The sequence below is a fragment of the Pongo abelii genome, chromosome X (assembly GCF_028885655.2).
Source record: "Pongo abelii isolate AG06213 chromosome X, NHGRI_mPonAbe1-v2.0_pri, whole genome shotgun sequence".
Lineage (NCBI taxonomy): Eukaryota > Metazoa > Chordata > Mammalia > Primates > Hominidae > Pongo > Pongo abelii.
This window is the reverse complement of record NC_072008.2, coordinates 115,891,098-115,912,195: the sequence shown is the minus strand read 5'-3', so window position 1 is coordinate 115,912,195 and position 21,098 is coordinate 115,891,098. Positions and strand designations below refer to the sequence as shown.

General features: G+C 39.0%; 1 protein-coding gene across 12 annotated transcripts in view; it reads right to left on the bottom strand.

Moving 5' to 3' along the window:
* Positions 1 to 21,098, bottom strand: part of TMEM164 (transmembrane protein 164) — a 188,397-nt gene that overhangs the window by 120,371 nt on the left and 46,928 nt on the right. For 9 of the 12 annotated variants that reach the window (XM_024240851.3, XM_024240852.3, XM_063721228.1 and 6 more), the window contains one exon: positions 4,300 to 4,349. The exons of 2 other annotated variants lie outside the window; for them this stretch is intronic. In XM_024240851.3, the coding sequence (XP_024096619.1) occupies positions 4,300 to 4,349 (50 nt within the window). Of the gene's footprint in view, positions 1 to 4,299; positions 4,350 to 6,180; positions 6,807 to 21,098 lie in introns of those variants that run through there. One more of the 12 variants, XM_054544963.2, reaches the window with a different exon arrangement.

Sequence of the window (21,098 nt, the reverse complement as noted above, 5' to 3'; positions counted from 1 at the left end):
ACAAAGTCCTGGTATGTTGCCCAGGCTGGTCCCGAATTCCTGGCCTCAAGCAATCCTTCTACCTCAGCCTCCCAAAGTGTTGGGATTATAGGCGTGAGCCACCACACCTGGCCTCAATCCTTAAACTTGAAGAAAAGAACACTAAGAAAAACATGACTCTAATCTCGGGAATACTGAAGCAAGATTCTAAATAAAATATTGACAAATAGAATCCAGCAACGTATCAAAATAATAATATACTATGATCAGCGGGTGTATTTCAATAATGTAAGAGTAGTTCAAAACCAGAAAATCTATCAATGTAATTTATTGTATCAAAAATTTAAATGAAAAAATCCCGCATGATCAATAGATGTAGAAAAAGCATTAGATAAAATACAGCTACCATTCCTTCTTTTAAAAAATCTTGGTTGGGCACAGTGGCTCACACCTGTAATCCCAGCTCTTTGGGAGGCCAAGGCAGGAGAACTGCTTGAAGTCAGGAGATCAAGACCATCCTAGCAACAAAGTGAGACACTGTCTAAATAAATAAATAAATAAATAAATATTTAAAAATCTCTACATAAATGTGAAAATTACTTAAGTATAATAGACTATTTAACGAACACCAACAGCAAATATGGAGGAGTACAGAAAATATTTCCATTTAAAATCAGTTTTAGGCAAGAGTAGCCCATCAGCACAATTTTTATTTAACTCTGAATGTCTAGCAAATGCAACAAGAAAATGAAATAACTGGTATGACTAAAGAAAAGAAGAGATAAAACTAAAATAAAATTTACAAGAACAAGAGAATTTGGTAAGATCGCCAGATATAAGATATTTTTAAAAATCAACAATCTTTTCCTATTCTAGCAAAAAGCACTTAGGAATAGAAAGGGGAAAAATATTCCACTCGTTACGGCGTGGTTGGGGTAGGGGGCAATGCTGTTAATTCTTTTTCTATTCTTTTCATAATTCTTTTTTTTGGCGGGGGGTTAGAGACGAGGTTTCACCATGTTGTCCACAATGGTCTCAAACTCCTGAGCTCAAGCAGTATGCCCACCTTAGCATCCCAAAGTGCTAGGATTACAGGCGTGAGCCACTTCACCTGGCAGAAAAGCTGTTAATTCTTGAGGAATAAATGCATCAAGAAAGGCATAGAGCAGATATGAAGAAAAAGATAAATCTAATTGAAACAATAAGACGTGAACAGATGGAAAGAAATACCATTTCTTAGATAAAAGGAGCCATATAATTTAAAAACTGAAATATATACTTAAGGCAATTCTAATTAGAATTCCACTAGTATTTGAGAGAGGTAGGTGAATATAAGTGATCTTAAAACCTGTGTGTACGAACAAAGTGACAACAAATAGCCAAGAATTTTTTTTTTTTTTTTTTTTGAGACAGAGTCTCACTCTGTTCCCCAGGCTGCAGTGCAGTGGCACAGTCCTGGCTCACTGCAACATCCGCCTCCTGGGTTCAAGTGATTCTCCTGCCTCAGCTTCCTGAGTAGCTGGGATTACAGGCATGTGCCACCATGCCTGGCTAATTTTTGTATTTTTAGTAGAGATGCGGTTTCACTATGTTAGCCAGGCTGGTCTCGAACTCCTGACCTCAAGTGATCCACCCGCCTCAGCCTCCCAAAGTGCTGGGATTACAGGCGTGAGCCACCGCGCCCGGCCCCAGAAAAATATTTTCTAAAGCCTAATGTAATCAAATATATGAGATTTAGGTACACAAACAGACAAAAAGAGGAAACAGAATAGAGAATCCATAAGTAGATCCTAGCATATAAAACATTTAATAGCTGCAAAGAGATCACAGGGTAAAATAGGGATCATTTAACATATTATTCCAATACAACTGGCTACCTATCTTCAAGAAAACTATCTTAACCAAGACTCGAAATTCAGATGCTATATAAGAAAAGAGTCATATTTGGATATAAAAATGCGAACAATTATATGGAAATATATTCCATCAACAAAGTCAGTATAGGCTGGGCGCAGTGGCTCACGTCTGTAATCCCAGCACTGGGAGGCCGAGGCAGGCAGATCACTTGAGGTCAGTAGTTCGAGACCAGCCTGGCCAACATGGTGAAACCCCATCTCTACTAAAAAAATAATTTTTTTAAAAAAAAACAAAGTCAATATAAACATATTTGGGAAAGACATCTGTAACAATGATGATAGACAAAGGGCTAAAATCTAAAATATATAAAGAGGTCTTAGAAATTAGAAAAATATAAACAACCCATAGGAAAATGTGCAGATGATATGAATAGACAATTCGAGGAACAAATTTAATTGGACAAAAAATTGAGATAATACTGAAATTCACTAGTAGCCAAGAAACTGCATCCATTAGGTTGTCAAAATTACAAAAGAACCATAACACCTATTGCTGATAGGGATATGAAGAAAATAATAATCTCACATATTACATACAAAAGCAAAAAGTGTAGCATAACAGCCTGTTTTTGTAAATCAATATGGCGACATCTATTAACATGAATATGTATTTAAACATCCACATATACCTATATACCTCTACCTACATCTATATCTAAACTGAAAGCAACAGTATATAAGGGTGTATACAAAATCATGTTGATTTCAGCATTGAATGTAGTGGCAGAAATGTGCAAAGAAAGTAAATGTTCATTAGTAGGGGGAATGGCTGAATAACTTATTGTGCATTCATGGAATATTTTACAACATTATAAAAGAATAAGAGCTACATCAATAGACTGTGATAGATTTCTATGAGATATTGTAGAATGAAAAAGATATATTAAAGTATATGTAATATTCTATTTCTGTAAAACAAACAATGAACAACAACAAAACATTCCAAAACTTGTGTGTGTATGTGTGTATGCGTGTGTGTATCTATGCACATGGAGAAAAATGTGAAAAGATACATACTGTTTTGGTAATACAAAGGGATAGTGTGGAAAGGTAGAACTAGGAGCTGAAGAAAAAAAGGGAAAAGAAAGGACCACTACAAAAAAAAATCCAGCAATCATATTTATGATTTACACACGTATACGAATGTATCAATAAACCAAGTTAAATTCAGAAAAGATACAGTAAACACCTCAATCTACAATATGATCTCTGCTTCTTAAGAAAGGTAATAAGCAAAATTATCTCTTGGTGCTTGGATTAGGGATGGATGATGTTTCTTCCTTATGTGTCCCTGTGTTTTCCATAATGAGAATTGTTACTTTCATAATGAAATAGAACCAATAAATGTTACTTTTAAAACATTACACTGAATAATTGAGCTCATTTTGGAAAATCAAGAAAGGAAAACAGGGTTAAATACCCCTTTCCCTTAGGAGCTGTTCAAGTAGGAAATACATGAAATCAGGATCCATTATCCCTCACGCAGCTGAAAGTTACTCACCTAAGGCAAGAGACTAAGTGGCTATTTCAAGGTGCTATTTGAAGCAGCAAATGGGGTCCTTTTTCCCCTACCTAACACTTTAATGACTTAAGTAAATCAGAAAGCCATTTACACCACTCTCAATTATCCAAGAATCTGCTGGGCTCTTTATTTCCTGTTCCCTTCCTCTGGCTTGCAGCCATTTCACTGCTCAGGAACATCTCCAGAACCCGGGCCAGGAAAGGAGAAAAGAGATGAAATTAATTCAGTCGATTTGGCTTCTCATTAGCAACTCTAATAAAAGGTTTGATAAGCGAGGTGGTCACAACTCATGGTTAAAATGAGGGTTCCAGGACTCTTGATAATTTCATTTAAATAAACCTGCCTTCAGAGAAACACTATTTGCCTGCAATATACTTTAATAGATTTGATGCTTGCTATTTTTATGAAAGTCCAAACTTGTAATAGTGGATATTTTTCTCTCCTCACTTTAATTTGCACTTTAGGGGGAAAAACCCCATAAAAACATAAGAACAATGCCCTTCAATATGAAGAACCATATGCTCAGTGGAGCAGTAGGCTCACAAAGCAAAGATTCTTGAGAGAAAGGAAGCTGTCTGGCCCCTAGCATTCTCTCAAGAGAAATTTTAGCAGGGCAGCAACCTTCCAAGGGAGCATGCCTTGGCCATACATCCCCTACTGGAAGGATTTGCTAAAAAGGATTTGATGGCTTGACAAAAACCAGGTCTTCACAAACAATATTTCCCTGTTTCAGTAGGCCCTCACAGACCTTTATCCCTTTGGGAAGTGCAAAGACAAAATGGTACAATCCCAAGGTGTTCACAGCAATGTGTTATCAGTCTTGTTAGCAAACAGACAAAAATACTCTGAAGAGCAACAGAGCAAAAGCCAATTTTCTCTTACTTGAAGACGACGATAGCTCCCCGACATGGAGGGCAGGCCAGGAGAAAGATCTGCAATTGAAGAAGAATTAAGAATGGTTAGCAAGAAAAAATGCCAGACAGAGTGAGACAATGTTACTTTAACAATAACAAAAAATAACCAAAACTCCAACACAATAATGTAATGTAAAAATTTTTAAAGGCAACAGGTACATGTTTGTGCTTGCATGCATGCGTGTGTGTGTGTGTGTGTGTGTGTGTGCGCGCGTGCACATGCACACATGAGAAAGGGAGAAGGAGGGTGAGAAGACTCAATATTTCAATGCTTCAGTTTCAATATGACACAAGTAGTCAGTCTTAAATTTAACCCAGGGCAGGTAAAAATAGATTCTGAGCATGGAACACACACACACCATGCCATCTGGTTTGCCTCCCAGGGGAGAAGGTGGGTTTATCAATACTCAACATTGCCAAGTTTAGCAAATAAAAACACAGGATGCCCAGTTACATTCGAATTGCAGATAAACAATGAATAGTTTTAGTATAAATATGTCCTGTATTTATTTTAGCTGGCAACCCTATCAAACTGCCACCCCCAGGTTCCAAGCCTCCCTCTGATTGATTCTTTTGTTTGTAAGCATGCCTAGGTGGTTTTACTCTTCCATTCTCCTCCCAGGTAAAACCAAACGAAAAGAACCTTGTCCTAACAGACAAATCAGTTCCCTGATACCTGGTGTGACGTGGGCCCAGATTACAGCCCTTGGAAACCTGCAGCTGTGGCAGTTTGACCTTCCCCCATGCAGTGGTGCTCAAACATCAAGAAGAACAAAAAAGTCCTATGCAGAGCTTGTAAAACATACAAATTCCTGGGTTCCCCCATTAAGAATTCTGATTCCCCAAGTATGGGACTCCAGGAATCATCATGTTTCACAAATGTCCCAGGAGACTGAATCACTCCTGGTAGCCTGAGATGCTGAATTTTTGCCCTTGGACTGAACTACTACAGGAGTCAAAAACATTCAGCAGAACTGAGGATTGACAAAGGAATGAAACTCATGTTTGTAGAGTTTCTTCACCTGTAGTGACTTAATGGTGTGGTTTAGAAATCATTGACATGTGTCCCTATATTGTTGAGAGCTCTTATTAATATAGGATATCTGCATTATGGACTTGTTGGCTTTGTCACTTGTATGTTCTTTAGTATGTGGTTCTTCTGTTCTCTCAGAGTTCATATTTAGAAGAAAAGGGTATTATAAGAAAAATCACTATAAGGAAAGACACCTGCATGAATCCCTGCCAATAAGAAGAGGAAGAAGAATGAAAATGAGAAAGGGTCTTTAAAAGAACACAGTCAGGAGTCCATCACCTGCATGATACCTCATCAAAGGAAATATCTGTCAAGAACATGCCTTTTCCCTTGATCAATTTCATTAAACATACAAAGCTGATGATAATTACATGTCCACAATCTTTTGTTGGCAATCCCAAAATCCAAAAAGCTCTAAAAACTGAAAGTTTGCTTTCTTCAAAGCTAATGTTACAGCAAAATGCGACTTGAATTGAGGTGAGGCTATTTATAGACTTTATTTCTTCCACTTATGGTGAATATTCATGTTTCCCATAAAAATAATAATGTATTTAATTGTGGGGTGCTGCCTCAAACCCCACTGGGAGTGTATGTAAAAGACTCTACATTCACTGTACAGCCTCTCTGAAATCCAAAAAAAATCTGATTTCTGAAATATATCTGATCTTAATGGTTTTGGATAAGGATTACAGACTTGAAATTTCAATTATCCAAACATTGACTTATCTCCACTCCCCATCCCACCCCTCAGGAGCAGTCCAAGAAATAAACAAAGCTAATATTTTTTACCCTTGATCCAGCAGTAAAGTTACTCACCTTAGGTAAGGGACCAAGTTGGAGGCTGCACATAGTTACCCAGCATCAGGCCCATCAAAGTCTACACTCAGAAGCTACAGTACACAGAGAAGAGGCAGGGGCCCCAACCCTTAGAAAGGTCCTCAATACTTCTGGAGTCACCAGAGTCATGCCAGCAGCCTTCCTGAGCTTCTGGAATACCCAAGACACTTCCAACATGCTAAACAGAGAAGTAAAAATGCAACACTGGGCACCACAGTTAAATCTTACTTTTCTATACCCACAGACAAGAGGAGGTAAGCAGATTTTCAGGGACAAATTTCCCTTATAAGTCCATTTGGCTGGTTCTGATCCACAATTTCCCTAGGCTAGAAGCCCAGAAAACTACTAAAGAGAACAAGCCTCCAGTTTCAACCCAGTTCGTTGTCCTGTTATCCTCCATCAGTCATGGATCTAACTTTAGTCGTTTCATCTTTTCTGTCTTGCCTATTTCTATCACCAGCATAGCAGCATAGAGGGTATCTTTTTTTTTTTTTTTTTTTTTTTTTTTTTTTTTTTTTGAGACAGTCTCACTCTGTTATCCAGGCTGGAGTGCAGTGGTGAAATCATAGCTCATTGCACCCTCCAACTCCTGGGCTGAAGCAATTCTCCTACCTCAGCCTCTCAGGTAGCTGGGACTACAGGTGTGCACCACCATACCTGGCTAATTTTTTTATTTTTTATTTTTTTTTATTTTATTTTTTGTGGAGACAGAGTCTCACTATGTTGCCCTGGCTGGTCTCAAACTCCTGTCCTCAAGCAATCCTCCTGCCTCAGCCTACCAAAGTGCTGGGATTACAGGTTTATCACTCTGCCTGGCCTCTAGGATCCTGTTTCAAATCTGCTGACTTGATACAACTAAATGTATCTGATTGAAAGATTACTTATTACATTACATTCCACCTCCTATGATGGTACACAGTTACCTGGGGATTCCTGATTATTCATATTCCATTTCCAGAAAACTCATGGCCTCCTTTAGCAACTTCTCAGATTTATGATACTGAACCTCTTCACCCCATCATGCTAGAGTCACATTCATATTCGACATTAGCCAACAGAGCCACATGGAACTAACATTTTAATTCAGAGGTGCAAGGGCCCCCAGCCTTGGCCTGAATATCCTTGCTTTCTTCTTTGCTTGGCTTCCAACTGCCTGAAAATTTTGGTGGCATGCATTTTTAGACTAGGAGGTGAAAAGCTAAACTATCACTTTGGCTGCAAATGGAATAGGAAGAGATGAGACTTAGAAGTTCAAACAAGGATGGTACAAAGATGAGAATATATCTGAGCATACCCCAGTACCAACTTGGCACTTTGCATTCATGCTGAAATCTGCCCAGCTCAGCACCTGAAACAAAAGGCATGAGCAGGTAGCATATAGAGAAGTGCTACCGAGCACTTCCACTTTCCCATCGCCTGGGAGGCAGGCAGAACCACATTATTAAACACCATTTCAGAGATGAGGAAACTGAGGGGAAAAGGTGCTGACAAGCTTTCTGACGAGAGCCTAGGTCCCCTAACTCCCAGTTCAATGCACTTTCCACTTCACACCTGACACAGACCAGGGCTCATGGGAGCTCCTTTTCTTTAGACTCTAGCCCTGGCCCTTGACCACATGGCACACAGGGAGTCACCCCAACAGCCCCACACCTGTGCCATCAGCCAGCTCATAATATCTACTCTCTACAGTGTGAGACATCTCAAAACACAAACTCAACTGGACAGCAAATTGCATTTACACAGATGAGTTTCAGAGTCCCAAAGACAGGTTTATTATAGCTTCCACCTGCCTCATCCCCAGGTCTGGTAGGCACTTGCAATCCTTATAAAACTGAGGTCTTTTTTGGCTGGTTTTCCCAGAAAAAATCCACAGGTTCCATTCAAAACCACACACTCTCTCAGCTTCCTCAGGAAAGATCCCTGTACTAACCTTTAGTTCTTTCCTAAGCATCCAATCTAGGCATCAGCTGTTATCCCAGTTCATCCTCTACCTGTGAACCTCTCTGGTTCCAGGTTCCCACCTTCTCTACCAAACCTCTCAGCCAACACCTTGCCTGCTTCCCATTCCTGTTCCCCTAGTCATATCAGCCCCAAGTTCACTGCCACCATTGTTCAGCCTCCCATCCACTTCTGCTCCACCCAAGTGTTACATTCAACAATCCCCATTTTCATAGCACTTAAAGAAGATAGCTTTTGTACACTGGAGCAAGTGTTAGTACTATGAGAAATGTAATTGGGAAGGAGGGCCAGTGACCACAGGCCATCCTAAATGAGAGGCTAGCCAGGGTAAGCAATGAAGGGATATGGGCAAACTAAATGAAAGGGAAACAGAGAGTGAGAGAGGTACAGAAGAGTGGTGTTTGGCCTAGCACACAATCTCCCCAAGCTCCAGTTCTCCTGTCACCGCCTCCTGTGACGGCACATGGCTATCTGGGGATCGCTGAGGCCAAGTGCTTATGACTGTTACCCACCATAAGGAAGATTAACTCCCTGGGCTGCCAAAAAGTTGGTCCTATGACTGCATCTACTTCATACCCTCGGGCCCTCATCATCTCTTTCAGGACCACTGCAATAATTTCCTTACTGGTCTCCTGCCTCCAGGCACACTGCTACAAGAGGGATCTATCTAAAATGCCCCTCTGATCTGCCATTTTAAATCCTTCCATGGCTTGCCACTACCTACCGAAAAAGCTCAAGGTTCTTAGGATGGCAGACAAGGCCTTCTTTGCTCTGGATCCTGCCTACCTCTCCAGCATGACAGCCTTGTGCGTTATGTCAAGCTGTACCCTGAACGTATTCATGTCAATTACTACACTTCTACTATCTCATTTTCCAATACCTTCATTTTATTCAATTATATGGATATGCAATAATTTACTCAACCAATATCCTCTGGTTGCACATGTAAATTACATCTAAATTTTCAGTTCCTTTATTATTTCCTTAGCCCACATTGGTAGAAGACAGTCTAGATCTTCAAAGGGAATATCCATTTGAAGGCTTTTGACCCATAATGCTAAACTGCCCTCCAGAAAAATTATTTAAATTTCTATTCCCTCCAGCAATATACAAGAATCTGTTTTCTGCTGCAACCTGACAAACAGGTCATTATCATTTGGTAATTATCATGTGTTTAAAAGGCAAAACACACACACACACACACACACACACACACACACACACACACAATTTGCATGCCTCAGATTACCAGAAATGTTAAACTATTTTCTAACAGGTGTATTGGCCAGTCATATTTCTTCTTTTGGGATGTGACCATCTGTGCACTTTGACTATTTTTCAGCTGGTGTGTTCTTTTCAATTGAGTTGTAAAGAGCTATTTATATATTAATGACAGCTAATATAGATTGTTTGAAATTTATTGCAAAAAATTTTCCCAGGCTGTCATTGTTGCAGCTCTGTTTATGGTAGGTTTTTATTTATGGAAGCTTTTAAAATCCTTATGTAATTAGATGTATTTGTCATTCCCTTTATGGCTTCTGTCTTTGATATCACACTTTGAAAATCTTTTATAACAGTGGGATTACAGAGTCACCTATTGTTTTCTTAATATTTTCATAATTTTATTTTTTAAATTTAAATCTCTAACATCAAGAAATTGTGCCTTTGCTAATCCTATTCCCTCTTCCAGATGGTTTTTCCAGCTTTCCTCTTGTGGCTCTTATCTACCCTTCAAATGCAAAATTAAACATTATTTTCTCCAGGAAAGCTTCCCTTACACTCCACGGTTAAACGCCCATTCTGGTGATTTCATTATCTCCCTTGATTTGCCTATTTCTGAGATTTTACTATTTTTGTCAGTCTAAGGAGTTTATAAAGAAGCTTCCCTCAAGAATTTGAATAAAAGGGAAATAAGAGTGCCTACTAAGAGTTAAGCGTTAAAATCCCAGACTTGAAAGACCAGATTGTAACCCGCTTGAAATATACCCAAAGAAAGAATGGGGTTGACCAACCACTGAGGTATAAAATAAGGAGAGTTGCAAACATGTATTTGGTAATGTCCACAACCAAGCAGTGTCTACATCCAAGGCCAAAAATATCATGTTTTCTAGTCCCATTGGCAAATTCATCCCAACTAAGAAGATGGAAGGAGGACAGTTAGCATTGCCAAGTGGTTAAGAATACAGGCTTTAGAGTTAAGACAAACTTGGATCCACATGGTGGCTCTGCCACTCACCAGCACTCTGGCCTTGGGCAAGAGATTAGAGGAATTTTCATCTGTAAAATAGGGACAAAAATAGTATCTATGTCTCACAAGGTTTGGGAGAGGACAAAATGAAACAAAGCAAGAAAAGCATTTGGCACAATGCCTAGCACATAGCTAGCACTCAATACATAATAGCTATAATTATCCTGATTTCAATAGAAAATTCATCCCTACTATGAGCCAATTCAGCAACAAATCATATTAAATTTTCAATTCCTCTAACTTCACTTGTTTTAATTCCATGTTTGCAATAACAACATTCTGACATATTACTCAGCTTCCCTTGTCCAGCTGCCTAGAGAGAATACTTAACCCTTTAGGCTCAGTTCCCTTATCTGTCAAGTGAGAATTACAATAGTATTATTTCATAGGGTAACTGTAAAATTTAAATGCTTGAGGTACCTAGTTCAAATGCCTGGCACACTGTAGGGAATAAAATAAGCATGAGCTATTGATAGCATCATCCTTATTGGATGCCCAAATTGTATAATCTCAATGGAATCATGAAAAAACATCAGATAAACCCAAATCAGGGGCATTCTACAGAGTAAACTGAACAGTACTCTTCAAAACAGTCAAGGTTGTGAAAGGCAAAGACTAAGCAACTATCACAGATTAGAGAAGACTAAAGAGAGATAATATCTAAATGCTATTAAGGATCCTAGATAGATCCTGCAACAGAAAAGGGACATTTGTGAAAAAAACTGGTAAAACCCAAATAAAGACTGTAGTTAAGTTCATATTGCATTGTATAAATGCTAATTTTTCAGTTTTAATAATTTTACCATAGTTATGTAAAATGTTAACATTGGGGAATCTGGGTGAAGGATATACATGAATTCTCTGTAACATCTTTACAACTCTTCTGTAAGTCAAAAGTCATTTCAAAATAATACAAAGTTTTAAAAGGTACTATAATCTAATCCATTAGCCTCTCTTCACACCTCAGAGTTATCCCTGATCCCCCACCTTTCTCAGCCCCACATGTATTCAGTCCCCAAATCCTGTCTTGTCACTTAGACCTTTTCTTTTTCTTTTCTTTTTTTTTTCAGACAGGGTCTTGGTTTGTCACCCAGTCTGGAGTGCATTGGTGTGATCATGGCTCACTGCAGCCTCAAACTCCTAGGCTCGAGCAATCCTCTCACCTCAGCCTCCTGAGTAGTTAGGACTACAGGCATGTGCCACCATACATAGCTATTTTTATTTTTTATTTTTGTACATACGGGGTCTTATTTTGTTACCCAGATTGGTCTCAAACTCCTGGCTTCAAGTGATCCTCCCACCTCAGCCTCCCAAAGCACTAGGATTACTAGTGTGAGCCACTGCACCCAGCCCAACCTTTTCAATACATCTGAAATCCACCCTCACTATCTTTTCCTAGTTTGGTCCCTATCATTTTCTTAAACTACTACTGCAGTTTCCTATTTGATCTCCAAGTATCCAATGTTTTTCCTTCATCACTCTAATTCAGGGGTGTCCAATCTTTTGGCTTCCCTGAGCCACACTGGAAGAAGAAGAACTGTCTTGGTCTACACATAAAATACACTAACACTAATGATAGCTGATGAGCTTTTAAAAATAATTGCAAAAAAATCTCATAATGTTTTAAGAAAATTTATGAATTTGTGTTGGGCTGCATTCAAAGCTGTCTTGGGCTGCATGCAGTCCACAGGCTGGACAAGCTTGCTCTAATTTTATATAGTATTGTCAGGTTCCTATTCTTAAAATAGCATTCTGATCCTGTTACACTCCTCCTTGAAAGTTTTAAATGACAGATTCATCACAGTACTTATCAGAATCCCAGCTGACTTTTTTTTTTTGTAGAAACTGACACGCTGATTTTAAAATTCATATGGAAATGCAAGGGACCCCAAATAGCCAAACCAACCTTGAAAAGAAAAAGTGGGAGGACTTACACAGCCTGATTTCAACTTATGATAAAGCAACAGTAACAAAGACAGTGTGGTACTAACCTAAGGAAAGACACAGAGACCAACAGAATAGAATTGAGAGTACTGAAATAAATCCTCAGAACTGATTTTTGACAAAGGTATCAAGACCATCCAACGGTAGAAAGAATAGTCTCTTCAACAAATGATGCTGGGACAACTGGTTATCCACAGGCAAAAGAATTAAGTTGGACCCCTGCCTCATAACCCATATACAAAAATTCACTCAAAATCAAAGACCTAACTGTAAGAGCAAAAACTATAAAACTTGTAAAAGAAAACACAGGGATAAATGTCATGACCTAGGATTTGGTAATGGACTCTAAGATGTAACCAAAAGCACAAGCAACAAAAGAAAAAATAAATATACTGTACTTCACCAAAATTAGAATATTTTATGCTTCAAATGACACTATTAAGAAAGTGAAAAGACATCCCAGGCTGGGCATGGCGGCTCACACCTGTAATCCCAGCACTTTGGGAGGCCGAGGCAGGCAGATCACTTGAGGTCAGGAGTTTGAGACCAGCCTGGCCCACATAGCGAAACTCTGTCTCTACTAAAAATTTAAAAAATAAATTAGCCAGGCGTTGTGGCACATCACGTGCCTGTAATCCCAACTACTTGGGATTACTTCTCCTGCTGAGGCAGGAGAAGTGCTTGAACCAGGGAGGCAGAGGTTGCAGTGAGCTGAGATCGCACCACTGCACTCCAGCCTGGGCATCAGAGTGACACTCTGTCTGGAAAAAAAAAAAGAAAAAAAAAAAAAAAAGAAAGAAAGAAAGAAAGGGGAGGGGAGGGGAGGGGACCAAAGAATGGGAGAAAAAAATCTGCAAATCATGTATCTAATAGGAGTCTAGTATTCAGAATAAATAGCTCTTAAGACTCAACAACAAAAAAGAAAAGTAACAGATAGACAACTCAATGAAATCAGGAAAACAATGTATGATCAAAATGAAAAGTTAAATAAAAAGATAGAAACTGTAAACAACAGCCAAACAAATTCTGGAGCTGAGGAATACAATGACTGAACTAAAAACAGGAGACTTATCAAGCAGAAGAAAGAACCAGCAAATCTGAAGAACAGTTATTTAAAATTACGTCATCAGAAGAGAAAAAGAAAAAAAAGGATGAAAAGGAATAAAGAACCTTAGAGGGTCAAAAATACACAATGGGAGAAAAGATGCTTGCTTCAACAAATGATATTGGGGTAACTGGATATCCACATGCAAAGTAATGAAATTAGACTCTTATCTTACACCACACACAAAAACCAACTCAAAATGGGCTTAAGACTTAAATGTAACATCTGAAACCATAAAACTCCTAGAAGAAAACATAGGAAAAACTTTTTGAAATTGGTCTTGGCAATGATTTTTTGAATATGACATCAAAAGCACATGCAAGAAAAGTAAAAAACAAACAAACAAAAACAATTAGGACTACATCAACCTAAAAAGCTATATAGCAAATATTTGCAAACCACAAATTTGATGTCAATATTTAAAATATGTAAAGAACTCATAAACTCAATAGCAGAAATACAAATAACCCAATTTTAAAATGGGCAAAGGATCTGAATAGACATTTTTTCAAAGAAGGCATACAAATGGACAACAGGTATATGAAAAGGTGCTCAACATCACTAATCATTGGGGATATGCAAATGAAAACCACAGTGAGATCTCATGTCACCCTTGTCAGAATGGCTATTACAAAAAATGCAAAAGATGGTAATATTGGGAAGAGTGTGAAGAAAATAGAACCCTGGAAAACTGCTGATGGAGATCGATAGAGCCATTATCAAAAATAGTATAGTTTCCAAAAAAAAAAGACCTATTCTATGACACAGCAATCCCACTTCTGGAATACTTATCCAAGAGTTGAAATCAAGATCTCAAAGGGATATCTGCACTCCTATATTCCTTGCACCATTATTCACAATAGCCAAGATACAGAAACAAGATAAATGTTCATCGATGGATGAATGAATAAAGAAAATGTGGTATATTATCCAGCCTTTGAAAAGAAGGATATCCTATCATTTGCAGTAACACAGAAGAACCCAAAGGACATTATGTTAAGTGAAATGAGCCAGACACAGAAAGAAAAATATCTTATGATGTCACATAAATATGAAATGTAAATTAGTCTAACTCATAGAAGCTGAATATAAAATGATGGTTAGCTGGGGCTGGTGCTGGGAAAATAAGATGTTAGTCAAAAAGTACAAAGTTTTAATTTTCCAGGACAAGTCAGTCCTGGATATCTAATGTACAGCATGGCGACTATAGGTAAAAATACTGTACTGTATACTTAAAATTTGCTATAAGAATAGATCCTAAGTATTTCCAACACACACACACACACACGCATACACACATAAATGATAACTCTATGATGTAATGTATGTGTTATCTTGATTGTGGTGATTTTCATATATACATAATCATTAAGTTGAAAACCTTAAATATGTACATTAAAAATAGCCAAAGTATTAAAAAACTCAACAATAAAAAGACAAATAACCTTGAATAGACATCTCTCCAAAGAAAACATACGGGTACTCAACATGCACATGAAAAGATGTTCAACATCATTAGTCATCAGGGAAATGCAAATCAAATCCACAATGAGATGACACTTCAAACCCACTAGCATGGCCAAAATAAAAAAGGCAAACATAAGTGTGCATGAGGATGTGGAGAAATTGGAACCCTTTTATACCGTTGGTAGGGATGTAAAACGATGCTGCCATTTTAGAAAAACAGTCTGGCAGCTCCTTGAGAGGTTAAACATAGAGTTATCATATGACTCAGCAATTCCACTCCTATACCTGAGGGAAATGAAAATCTATGTCTAAGGGAAATAAAAACCTATGTGCACCTGAAAATTTACACACAGATGTTCACAGAAATATTATCTGTAATAGCCAAAAGGCAGAAACAACCCAAATGCTCACCAACAGACAAATGGATACATAAAATGTGGCATATCCTTAAAATGGAATATTAATTGGCCATAAAAATAAGTGAAGCACTGATACATGCTAAACATAGATGAATCTCGAAAACATACTAAGTGAAAGAAGCCAGTGGAAAAAGGTCACATATTATAATTAATCAATTTATATGAAATGTCCAGAATAGATAAAATCTATAGAAATAGAAAGTAGATTAACCATTGCTTAGGGCTGGTGAGTGGGGGAAAGGTAGGGAGGGGGGTGAGCTAAATCGTATGGAGTTATTTTTTGGATGATGAAAATGTTCTAAATTTGACTGTGGTGGTGGCTGCACATATATGTCAATATACTAAAAAACATTCAATTGTACACTTTAAACGAATGAATTATATATGGTATACGATTATAACCCAATAAAGCTGTTTAAAAAACAAACTTTGGATAGCTCCTTATTGCTTGATAAATAAAAGTCCAAATTCCTTAATTGGGCATTCAACTCCCTCCCCTCCTGCATCATCATTTGACCCCCGACCAGCATCATTGCTCACTACTCCCTTTTACATGCTTTTCTATCCAACCAAGATGAATTATGCACCATTATCCATATACCCCTTGTGGTCTCCCATCTGTCTTTCCTCTCGCTATTCCTTCCCCCTGAGATTCTCTCCTCCTGACTCATCTTCACATGTTAATATTCTACTTCTTTCACACAGCCCAGTTCAAATGCTCCCTCCTATGCAAACTCCTCCCTGTTCTTCAACCCTCACATAGTAGGCACTCAAAAAACTATTTACTGAAAGAACGAAGGTACGTAGTTCTTCTATATGATGGCTCTCATTTACAGAGAAGATAATCCTCCCAAAGCCACAACTTTACTTCTTTCTTCCTTTCCTGGTCACAGCAGCAGCTCACTACTTCAGCCCCCTTACCCTGAGGACAATCCCAAACTGGTACCTTGATGAAGAAAGTACTGACATTACATTATGCCAGGGCCGCCGAGTACAGTTGTGTAGGTTGTGCACTGCACAACCCTAGTGGCGCCATTCAATTATAGTCTATGTGAATGGCACCCTCTCCTAGGGTTGTGCAGTGCATAGCCATGCGTGGCGGCCCTGCTTGGAAAAATTCCTAGTGTTTGAGAACAAAGCCAAAAAGAACACTCAATGAGAGAATCACTATGTTGTTGCTGAGAAGTAGGCAACTCAAAAATCTTGTCAAGAAAAAAGAAACTCAAGAGAATAGCATGGTCATAGCACACAAACAGCATTTGCATGGAATTGAAAACAGGAACATCCAAGAGAAAAATTGTTACTGATGTTTCTCCAGCAGTGGAGAGAGAACAGGACACACATTCTGGTCACACTACAAAGCTATGACAGACATGCAAAAAAGGTACAGTTTTCCATGGACTACCAAAGCCTATATGGTCTCGCTCATGAGACTTTTCAACTCCATTAGGTTCTGATTTTAGGTTATAAAACAATCCCTGTTTAATTTGGCTTCAGGTACCTTGATATCAGAAAGGGCTGATACACACAAGTGTTCTCATCTCTATAAAGGTCTCTCTCTCATCATCAATCAACTTATCAGCCTGATGATTTATTAAGAAGTGTTTTGTAATGTTGGGGAGTGTGACTCAATCCACTAGAAACCAACAGCCCTGGGTAAGCTGATAAAAATCAGGCTTTGAACCTACAAACCAAGTTGCAGAGTTAGGACCCATGTCAACTCCACCAAGGCACAGACACCCTCAAGCTCAGCCAGAGCAGCTGGCCAACTAGCTGGCCAAGTCAAAACTGCAGCCAGTAATTCAGGGCACTCCAAAATGGAAAGCCATAAAGGACTGGACATACTGGTAGTGACAACAGGTGAGCTGGTGGTAGAGTTCAAGGGTGCCAGATGTTGGGTTTGTTTCTTCTTTTTGTTCCCCATTCCAGTTCAGTTCAGCCTCCCACTTTCATATTTGCTCCATCTGGAATATTTCATTCCACTTCTTCTGTCTCCTCTAGAGATTTCCTGGATAAGTCACAAAAATTAAGCATTCTTTTTCTGAACTCCATTGGTATTTGTTGGTACTTATACACTAATCAGTTATTAGTCTCATACTGTTGTTAGTAACAACAATAATAGCAGTAGTTATTCCTTACTGAGTGCTTACTAGGTGCCTGGCACTACAGTCAATGTCTTACACGTATTAGTTCATATATTCTTCATAGCAATCCTATTATGTAAGAGATTATTATTTTCCCCGTTTGCATACAAGGAAACTGAGCTACAGAAAGGTTAAATTGCCTAAGGTCGCACAACTAATAAGTGAGTCAAAGAATCAGGCCTGGAACCCAGAACTATCTGATTCCAGAGGTCATGCTTGTTGCCAATACTACCTTTTGTCTCCACCATAAGATAATTTGTCTTTTCTGGAGTTCCCTCTGCCTCCACTCCACATAGTGCCTAACACACCATCGGACATATAAAAGTCCTCCAGAACACATGCGCACATCTACCTCTGCTCCCTGTCCAGAGCCCAGCCCAGCACATAAGCTGGAAGAGAGGGGAAGACGGTGTAGTTAGCATGAAGGGGCTTGACCTTTCAGGGAGCCACAGGAGTCCTCCTCCTCTGACCCTTTTAAGAGAGGATCATACTGCTCTTTGACCTCAATCCCAGAAAAATATTTAGAACAGGATGGCCTGGTTACCTTGAAACTCGTCAAGAAAACTCTGAAATAACAGAGCCTAGGCCAACCCATGGGAGGGATGGATGGTATCCAGTTCCCTGAAGCAAGAGGACCAACTGTGTCAGAGTCAAAGCCACATGGGACAGCTAATGTTTGCAGTGCTCCACCACCAATGAACTCTATGGCCAAAGTTGGGGTCTTTATGATGGTGGGGGAGAGGTTTATTTTTTTAAAAGGAAGTATTTTTTACACCTCCTTAAGCCTCAGTTTTCTCATCGTTTAAAACAGAAATAAGAATACCTACCATTTGCAGTGCTTCTAAGGCATAAAATGAGAATGTAATAAAAGCACCTATTTCCTGGTGCCTACATCAGTCTGTTCTTCCTGAGGTTCTGAGCACACAGTGATGCAGGACATAATACCTGTCTGCAAGAAGCTCACAGTCTGGCTAGCAAAGGTCTTCTACGGCACCCTGTCAACCAAAAATAAAGCTGGTTGGTGAGTCACCCTAACTCTCAGCAAGACATTTTATCAAAGGAAAATTTTGGTGGGAAAGAAGGTAAGAGCTGTTGGCAAGAGTAAAGATTGTGGGTTATATCTTTGCTTTCCTATCTTTGCTGCAAATCTCCCATCCACACCTTTGTATTAAAAAATTGGGAAAGGGGACTCCATTAATCACTGTTTTAAAAAATGATGCATGTAGGCCAGGCACAGTGGCTCAGGCCTGTAATCCCAGCACTTTGGGAGGCCAAGGTGGGTGGATCACGAGGTGAAGAGATCCAGACCATCCTGGCCAACATGGTGAAATCCCATCTCTACTAAAAATACAAAAAAATTAGCTGGGCATGGTGGTGCACGCCTGTAGCCCCACCTACTCGGGAGACTGAGGCAGGAGAATCGCTTGAACCTGGGAGGCGGAAGTTGCAGTGAGCCAAGATGGCGCCACGGCACTCCAGCCTATGCGACAGAGCAAGACTCCGTCTCAAAAAAAAAAAAAAAAAAAAAAGATGCATGTAAACGCTGTTCTTTTCCTTCACAACACATATCACCATTTCTCATTTATATTTAGCTATGTTTTCATTAAATATTGATCTTCCCTGCTGACCATAAGCTCCTGGAGAGCAGGAGCTGTGTGATGGTCCTCACTGTAAGTCCAGAACTTAACACAGTGCCTGGAACATATGAGATGCTCATCAGGTACTTGCTGAATGAATAAATGAAACAAGATGTCTCTATACAATATGGATAGACTTGGTTACCTAAGCAAAAGCCATTTTAGAATATTCAAGCCTTGTTTATGTAATTCTCAAGATTTCCAAGAATCTGGTAACGGCAGTTTGTTTCTGGGGAGAAGAACTAGTGGATCAGGGGTCAGAGATTGGAGGGAATCATATATGCTATTCTATTCCCTTAAAATTGTATGAATTTTTAAATAACAACCAAACATAAATATACCAGATACAATGGATTTGCTCTATTTGAAGCCCAAAGAAACAAACAAAACCCAAGCTTTCCATAGGAAAGCAAAATCTTGGAGGGAAGCGGAAGGAGATTGTGCCCTTGTGTGACTAAAATCCTAAGAATCAGGGGTCCTTAAGAATGAGGTTGATTTATATGTACTAACATGGATTGATGGCTAAGATATTAAGGAAAAAAAATACAAACATTGTTGAATGATCCCCTTTTTAGAATAAAAATATAAAATGTTTAGCATATGCAGAGATAAAATCAGAAGGAAAAACATGCTTACAATGGATACGTCTGGGAGACCGACTTCTAGGGGACTTTTGTTTGCTATGTGTCATATTCCTATAATGTTCCGGGCTTGAATCATGAACATCTGTTGCTTTTATGTTAGGAAAATACTATTAAAAGGCAATTTCACTAAAAATATAAGTATGGTGCCTAACTCTGCTAACCACCTGGGGCATGAGAAGGAAGTCAGCTGGAAGTTGGGGCAGGTTTGAAAACCTGGAATGTGCTGTCCAAACCATACTGGGAATGAAGCTGCTGTTCCTCCATACAGATAACCCTTCTTCAAGCAACTGGAAAGATTTCTTTTAATCCTCAAGCCACTGTTACAGCCCAGAAGCCAAGCCAGCTGAATAATTGGATTTTCTTCCTTTCTTTCTTTCTTTCTTTCTTTTTTTTTTTTTTTTTTAAAGAAAGTTACCTCTCTTTTGTATGCAACAATAATGACAGGGGGCTCACAGTGAGCCTCTTTAAATTCTTAAGCTTTATTGCTTCTCTGTTCTAGGCAGGTAAAACTAAGGTACAGAAAAGTTGATTCTATTTCCTTCACCTGGCTCAAACAGCTAGAACCAAGTTGTTTGGCTTTGCTGTAAAACCCAGCGGTTCTAAATCCTGAATGCACATTAGACTCATGCAGGCAGTTTATTGTTTCATAAAAGAAAAAAAATTCCTGGGACCTACTCTTCAAGATCCCTACTCAACTGGTTGGGCCTGGGGCCTGGGCATCAGTATTTTAAAGTGCCCCAGCTGATTTCAATGTACAGCCTGGTTTACAAGTCACTGTTCTACCCACTGCTTAATATCCCAGTAACCTTAGAGAAAGGGACCTTAGTCACCATTTTAAAAAATCTTCTTTACACTGTATACTCCCCTCAAAGGAAGGCAAGCCGAAGAAGCCTGTAACCAAGACAACAAGCTGGGAGCACAAAGAGATAGGTCTTCTGTGATTTGAAACCAAAGGAAGCAGAAGAGAAAAAGTAGAGATCTGAAAGCAGGTACTGAAAAATGGAAAGAAACTAGATAACAAAGACATCCTGTCAGAGAAAGTTCCCAAATGTTAGCACGTCAAACTTCTGTTCCACCTCCCAAACTAGGCGCCTTGATACAGATACCCTAAGGCTGACAGCAACCCTGAATTAGCAATTAAACCCTTAAAAACTTGCTTTCTTCTTAATGGAACTTCTGGGGGGAAATCAGAATGTCTGCTTTTTTCTTCCAAGCCCACTCTTCCAAGCCCACAATTTTTTTTCTTCCAAGACCACTCTCTCCTCCCCCCATATGTACCTGACCCAATTGCAAAGCAGGATGACAATTAAACATGAATTCCTCATGTGCT